Source organism: Octodon degus, unplaced genomic scaffold (assembly GCF_000260255.1).
Source record: "Octodon degus isolate 3935 unplaced genomic scaffold, OctDeg1.0 scaffold00100, whole genome shotgun sequence".
Lineage (NCBI taxonomy): Eukaryota > Metazoa > Chordata > Mammalia > Rodentia > Octodontidae > Octodon > Octodon degus.
This window is the reverse complement of record NW_004524676.1, coordinates 2,138,299-2,146,264: the sequence shown is the minus strand read 5'-3', so window position 1 is coordinate 2,146,264 and position 7,966 is coordinate 2,138,299. Positions and strand designations below refer to the sequence as shown.

The 7,966-nt window shown below is 41.2% G+C and overlaps 1 protein-coding gene and 1 pseudogene across 10 annotated transcripts in view; one reads left to right on the top strand and one right to left on the bottom strand.

The window, feature by feature from the left end:
- Positions 1 to 7,966, bottom strand: part of Pphln1 (periphilin 1) — a 306,142-nt gene that overhangs the window by 165,327 nt on the left and 132,849 nt on the right. For 4 of the 10 annotated variants that reach the window (XM_023723536.1, XM_023723538.1, XM_023723539.1 and 1 more), the window contains exon 2: positions 88 to 315. The exons of 5 other annotated variants lie outside the window; for them this stretch is intronic. In XM_023723536.1, coding sequence (XP_023579304.1) covers positions 88 to 315 — 228 coding nt within the window. The remainder of the gene's footprint in view (positions 1 to 87; positions 316 to 7,966) is intronic. One more of the 10 variants, XM_023723537.1, reaches the window with a different exon arrangement.
- On the top strand, positions 924 to 1,549 carry LOC101584307 (annotated as a pseudogene).

Below are 7,966 nucleotides of genomic sequence, written 5' to 3'. Positions count from 1 at the left end.
TCTCGGGGAGGCCCCTTCCAGATTCCACTTTCACTTCAGCATTAGATTCTCCCCTGCTTACCATGGAGAAGCCCTCTCTCAGCTCGCCTTTCACTTGATTACTTGGGTCCCCCTCGCCCGCAGGGGCTGCAGTTGGCTCAGTAGACTCCTCCATGCTTTTCTTTTCATCTGTCTGTTGCTCTGTAATTACTGGAGGAACCGCCACCACCTGTGCTGTCACCACCGCTGTCACTTCCACCTTCTTGGCTTCAGTAGGTCTTTTGTTCTTTTTCCTTGATGCACTGCTATTTACTGGGACCAGGAGAGGCTGTGGACCTGAAAACACAACACACTACTGTTCTTATGCAGGCATCCTTTTTCCTATCTTATTCATGACTATAACTTCACCCAAATCCAAAAATACAATGTCCATGTAGGAAATTATTAAGTTTTGGTATTAACTAGTGTCTCGTCTTTTTTCCTTTAATTCAGATGTTAGGAAATTACTGTTTTGTTTTTACACTCTCATTATGTGGAAATACTCTGAAATTTTTAAAAAGCTGCAAAAAATACTACAAAGAACACCTAAGTATCCTTTAGCCAGTGAAAAAAGCTTCTCCTGATATTAAAAAAAAAAACAACAACACATTGTGCCAGCCAAATAGCTCAGTGGATTAAAGTGCAGTGGCCGGGGTTTGATCCCCAGGTCTGCCATTCCTGCCACACCCCCAGGGGGCCCTGAGAAGGCAATTGAGATTGGGCGTGGTAGGGCACACCTGTAATCCCAGCTCTTGGGAGCCTATAAACAGGTGGATCACTATGAGTCCCATTTAGTAATAGGACCCTAAACATCCTGTAGACCCTTCCCTAAAATACAAAAAAAAAAAAAAATCCTAATTCATTCATTAACATTCTTATTAGCTCTTTCTAGCAGGCGCCGAGCAATGAGCATCTCTCGGGACAACTGGCACAAGCGCCGCAAGACCGGCGGCAAAAGAAAGCCCTATCACAAGAAGCGGAAGTATGAGTTGGGGCGCCCTGCTGCCAGCACTAAGATTGGTGCCCGCCGCATACACACAGTCCGAGTTCGAGGAGGCAACAAGAAGTACCGAGCCCTGCGGCTAGATGTGGGAAACTTCTCCTGGGGCTCTGAGTGCTGTACTCGAAAACCAAGGATCATTGATGTTGTTTACAATGCATCCAATAACGAGCTGGTCCGCACCAAGACCTTGGTGAAGAACTGCACTGTGCTCATTGGCAGCATGCCGTACCGACAGTGGTATGAATCCCACTATGCACTGCCCCTGGGCCGAAAAAAGGGGCCAAGCTGGCTCCTGAGGAGGAGGAGATTTTAAACAAAAAACGATCAAAGAAAATTCAAAAGAAGTATGATGAAAGGAAAAAGAACGCCAAGATCAGCAGTCTTCTGGAGGAGCAGCTCCAGCAGGGCAAGCTTCCTGCCTGCATCGCATCACGCCCAGGCCAGTGTGGCCGAGCAGACGGCTGTGTGCTAGAGGGCAAAGAGCTGGAGTTCTAGCTGAGGAAAACCAAGGCCCGGGAAGGCAAATAAACCTTCCCTCCTGGTTTAACTCATGTAATAAAAGTGTTTATTGTTCTATGTGCATGTTATGTGAATAGTCTAAAAAAAAAAAAAATTCTTATTCCCTTCATTATTTGCATTGTTTGCTCATAAATGTGAATGTGTGTATATGTACACATATGCAGTTTGCTTTTCACTCAAAGGTAGTGCCTCACAACCATTAGTGCCTTTGAATCTGAGCACTTGGGTTCCTAAAATTACACACTGCTTGCCTGCCATGTCCAAGGACCTGAGTTGCAATCTCCACTTCAGGAAAGGAGTGTAGATCCATCCTGATGGTCATGGTGGCACACATCTACAGCCCCATCTGCCACAGAGGCTAACGAAGGAGGATCTCAAGATTCAGGCCAAGAAGAGCAATTCAACATGGCTTTCTATGGAAGTGAGCTTGCTTATACCTAGGAAGCCCACAGCATGAGTTGCACCTCCAGTACCAAGAAAAGAGGGGACTGGGAAGTAACTGTTTACCCCTTTCTCTTTTTCTCTTTTCTTAATGTTTTCTCACAATTAGATTTATGTTATATTTTCTGGATGATGACACTGTTTATATATTGTACCCATTTCAGAGTGTCACATCAAGGCATATGGTGTCATCTGTCCCTCATTACTACTCATTATTAACATTAATTTTGACAAACCAAGTCAAGATACTAATTTCTCCAGTTTTCTTTTATAACAAGCAGTCCTTGGGAGATACCCTTAAGACAATATACGTGTGTCTTACATAAAAATTTTATAATCTGTTCTTGGTTCTTTCATGATCCAATCACTACTATGTTGTTACAAAGGACTGACTTCCGGGGCCAGGGAGATGGCTCAGTGGGTTAAGTGCTTCCCTGGCAAGCGCAAGGGTCTGAGTTCAATCCCTGGTTCTAAAAAAAAAAAAAAAAAGACTGACTCCCTAGCCAGGCACAGTGATGCACACCTGTAATCCCAGCACATGGGAGGCTGAGTCAGGATGGTCAGCTGAGCTACATAGTGAGTTCACAGGCTGAAGGTGCAAGACCCTGTTTCAAAAGAACAAATGAGACGGTGATTTTCCAACACCAGCATTCCCTGTTCACTTACCAATCACCCATTGGCATTCTGTAAGCAAGAGCTCCCCTTCCTTCAATGCTGGTATAGAATCTCTACCAAGACTCTACTCTTTGGTACATTGTCCTGCACTTAACCAGTGGTAGCATTCTACCACTCACGTCTACATTTTCTGCAACACCCCAACTTTTGGTCTCCTTGAGGCGCGGACTTCATGGCACAGTAAACAAGAAAGTAACAAGCTTGTCTTGTACCTATCCTGATCCAGCCCTGGAATCCACCTTTGCTCCAAAGAACCCTGTCGAGCACTGTCCTATACCACACCAAATGGCATGTGGTTGGCCAACACATCCAGCACTAGACAAACTCCAGAGACAGAAGAAAGAAGGTTTATGCTTTCCTCTCCCTGCCTTTTACTATAATAGCAGGTACCACTGAACTAGGAGCAACTGCTTCAAAAGAATACTAAGACTAACCAGGTGTGGTAACCCACATCTGAAATCTCAAATTTCGGAAGTTGAGGCAGGAGGATTGTCTCAAGTTCGAGGCTAACCTCAAGGACACCCTCAACTGTATAGCAAGACCCTATATCAAAAAGTCACAAAGCAGGGGCTGGTGAGATGGCTCAGTGGTCTAAAGCACCTACTTAGAACAAGCTTAGCAAAGCACAGGAACCGCGGTTCAATCCCCCAGCACCACATGCCTGCCAGCCTGCCCCCTGGTGGGCTGAGCTGGACACACACACACACACACACACACACACACACACACAAATAAATAAAAATTTTAAAAAAAAAATCACAAAGCAAACTGAAAAGAAAAATAATACCAAGAGTAAAGAGCTAGGTAGGCATGGTTGATCACTGTAATCCTGACATTTGGGAAGGCAAAGGCACAAGGAAAAGTTCTAAGATAACTTGGTTCATACCGTGAGTTCCTGTGCATCCCAAGCCACATCACAGCACCCTCTCTCAAAATACAAACTCAAAAAGAAATCCAGGCCAGCCATACCCTGTATTCCTGACCTACACAGCAAGACCCTGTCTAAAACATAAAATGTAAAAGAACATACTCAAAATACTAACCACTTACCAGTCCAATTTTTTTTATTCAGAGTGACCAAAAATTGCATAATTTTTGCTGCAAAACATCAATTTTATCAAATTGATTTAATACAAGAATTGATGGGTTTGCCAGGTGTGGTGGCACAAACCTGTAATCTCACCACTAGCAGGGGTGAGGCAGGAGCCTTGTGAGTGCAAGACCAGAATAGCCTACAAAGTGAGCTCAATGACAGCCTAAATTGTATAGCAAGATCCTGTCTCCAAAAGTAAAAAAAGAATCTTGGAATCTGGTATGCAGTATTCATGAACAAAAACCAAACTGCACAGGAAACACTTCAAAGAATCAACAACTAGGATCTCATCTTACTGAGAAGTTCCAGCACATCAAAAGAATTCACCAATAGAGTGAAAAGACAACCCACAAATTGGGGGAAAAAATCTTAAGCAATCAAAGGACTTCTATCTAGAATATATAAAGAACTGAAAATATAAATAAATTTTTAAAAGGCCCCCAAAATTCAAAGACCCAATCCAAAAATGGGCATCTGAAATGAATACACACTTCTCAGAGGAAAAAAATACATATGGCAAATCCATGAAAAAAAAGTTCTACAGCAATGGTCATTCAAGAAATGCAAAGTAAAACATTGAGATACCATCTCACCCCAGAAAGAATGGGTGTCCTAAAGAAATCAACCAATTACATGCTGGAGAGGCTGTGGGGAAATAGGAACACTTCTCCACTGTTGGTAGGAATGTAGACTGCTGCAACCTCTATGGAAATTAGTGTGACTCTTCCTCAAAAAACTAGGGCTGGAAATCTCATTTAATCCAGCTATTTGTTCTGGATATTTACCAAAAGAACTGAAAACATCATAGCACAGTGATGTATGTGCACTCATGTTTATAGCAGCACAATTTAGTCATAGCCAAATCTCAGAAACAACCAAAATGCCCATTACCTGAGGAATGGATAAAAAGGATATAATTTTATACAATGAAATATTTATTACTCAGCTATAAAGAAGGACAAACTTGAGGCCTTTATAGACAAATGGATGCAACTAGAGGCTATACTCATAAGTAAAATAAATCAGACCCACATGTGTAAATATTGTCTCCCTAGTTTAAGAACCTGAAAGAATAAGTAAAATCTGAAGGTATAATAGATACAGTAAAACAGAAAGAAACTGAACATAAGGAATAAACAATGAAGATGAGAGAAAGGAGGAAAAGATTTTCAAAAAGGGGGAGGGAATCAGGCAAATATGTAGATACAGGATAGCTGAGATGATTGCATTACTAATTCCATCAGTTTTTGTTCTTTTTTTTAAACAGCAGTTAATGATTTTTTGTTTTGTTTTTGCGCACTGTACCAGGGATTGAACTCAGGACCTTATGCTTGCCAGGCAGGTGCTCATCCTACTGAGCTATCTCCCCAGCCCAGTAATTAATGTTTAAGATTTTCACTTTTCCAGCAAGTGCAAGGTCCCGAGTTTGATCCCCAGTACAACAACAACAAAAAAAAAAAAAACACTGTAAAATTTTCACCTTGACTAACTGGATACTAATATCTATAATCTGAGCAACTACATCAAAGATAGCAATATGCAATACAAAAACCATAACTGAATACCTTTCATCTCGTTCTTCTAAATGTGTACTGTTTCTAATGTCTTACCAATTATGATTATACTCTCTTTATTTTTTTTTTCAAGTAAAAAAAGTGGGCTGGGGAGATAACGCAATAGACTAAGCACTTGCCTGCAAGCCTGATTTCAATCCCCGGTTCTGCCAAAAATAAAATTTAAAAATTAAAAAAAAAAGAAAAAGTTAAGGATTATTGAAAGGGTTAATGTTCAAATATTTGTCCAACCTTGCATACTTGCATCTGTTGATCTGTTAGTCTTTGTTTTTTGCTATTTTTTTAGCTTTGTTGTGTGTTTACTCTTTAAAGTAAAACCAAATTAAAGACAGCATTTAAAAGAAAAAAAAAAAAACATGTGTTGGTGTTATCTGCCCAAGTGATGCTCAGGATAGTCAATATGGGCCAAGGTAGTCAATATAGGGGCAACCCACTCGGGTCCCCCTTCTGTCCCTCTCCAGGAAGGCACTTTCTTTCCCCATATTCTGCTCTTAAAAAAAAAAAAAAAAAAAAAAAGGATAGTCAATATATAAACAAACATGCTGCCCAAATGACCCTCATGGTAAACTGCTAAGTGGCTAACACTCTATTGAATGTAAAGGCAGTAGAATCAATCAAGGAGGGGACAAAATATCAGAAAGGCAGGGCTGTGGTTAGTGATCCACCAATGACAGATTCCTTAACATGCAAGGGACCAGGAGAAAATCCACCAAACTATTAGATACCGCAAAGAAGATTAATCTAAGATTAAGTGGAATAAATGACAGGTCAGCATTTAGCCCAAAAGTTATATACAACCTATCCACAGAATTAATAGCAGAAAACTTCCCAAGCACAGAAAAGAATCTGACCTGCAGTTAAGTGAGGCATACAAAACCCCAGATATTCATGATCAAAACTTAATACTTAGGTTTCTAGAAATTCAACACAAGAAGAGAATCTTAAAATATGTTAGACAAAAGAAACAAATCAGGGCTCAGGATACAGCTCAGTGGTTTAAGTGCCTGCCTGGCAAGTACAAGGTCCTGAGTTCGATCCCCAGTACCGCAAAAATAAGTGAGAACCAAATCAACTATAAATGAAAATCCAGGGGCCGGGGAGAAAGCTCAGTAGAATAAGCACTTCCCTGGCAAGTGCAAGGACCTGAGTTCAATCCCTGGTTCCACAAAAAAAAAAAAAAAAAAAAAAAAATCCATCAGAATTACAGCAAACTTCTCAACACAAACCCTAAAATCTAAGGAAGCTTTAAGTATATCAAGCCCTAGAAGACATCTTCCAACCCAGATTGATGTATCCACAAAATAATCCTGCAAAATGAATTAAGATAGAGTAATACCACAGTTCATGAACCCCAGTTCATGAGAATTTAGTATGCAAACAAAAGCATTAAAAATTTTGGTTCTATTCTCAAGCCACACCCTGGGTGACAAACACAACCCATCCCAGAAGCTTAAGCTAGATCCGTAATGTGAACATCATTCTACTTGCTGGTGCTAATAGTAACATACTTGCAGGCCTCTTCTGGGAAAGAGCATTTACCCTAGAGTAGTGAACTGGTGAGCTATCTGACTGGCCCCGAACTATCAAATGGGATAAGGTTTCATTTACTGTCATGACTTTTTCTTTTTTAATGTATTTAGTACACGGTCTATAGGGTCTCACTACACAGTTCAGACTGGTACTGACTGTGCTGTTTTCAGCCTCCCAAATGCTGGGATTATAGGCAGGTGCCACCACACCCAGTCTCAGTCACCATTTCAGAGTCCCCCATAGGCAGGGCCCGTATAGCTGGTCCCTGTGCTGCCTAAACAGGCTTTTTACTCCGCGGAGGTATCTGGCCAGCCCTTGGTATAGTGTTAAAATTACAATTCTGCACCTAAAAATATCAGGCCATCTTCCCTACACAAACATCCATCTTTCCCCAAATTCGTAAGATAAGTTCATAAACTGAGATATCACTGTGCTTCCATGAAAAGCAGCATATAAGGAAATTCATGACTACCAAACCAGCACTCCAAAATATTCAAGGATATTCCAGAATGAGCCAATCAAGAAACAAATACCAGGCTGGTTGGGGATTCACACATATAATCAAAGCACTTAGAGGCTGGGTCAGAAGGATCGACACAAGATTAAGGCCGGCTTAGTCTATATAGTAAGACCTTGTCTCAAAGAAAAAAAGACCTCAAGATAGACCAAAAAGCCCAAGAGAATGAATTCACTAGGCAAGGCAAGTAATTAAGTAGAAGGGAAAGAAAGGGAAACCATAGTAGGAAAATAATGTAACACAAGGCTGAGACACAATGCCTGTCTGCCAAGTACAAGGTCATGAGCTCAATTCCCTGTTTAAAAAAAAAAAAGAGGTGGAGGGGATAAGCACAAGGATGTCAGTAAATTAAACCATCAAAGTGAATGTCCTCAACCCATGAATCAAAAAAAAAGATTAGCAGAACAGACAAGACACAGGATCCAACAATATGCTGCATATAAGAAACAATCTTTTCAACTCAAAAGCAGATTCAGGGGGCTGGTGAGATGGCTCAGTGGTCTAAAGCACCTACTTAGAACAAGCTTGGTAAAGCACAGGGATGGTGGTTCAATTCCCCAGCACCACATGCCAGCCAGCCCTGCCCCCTGGTGGGC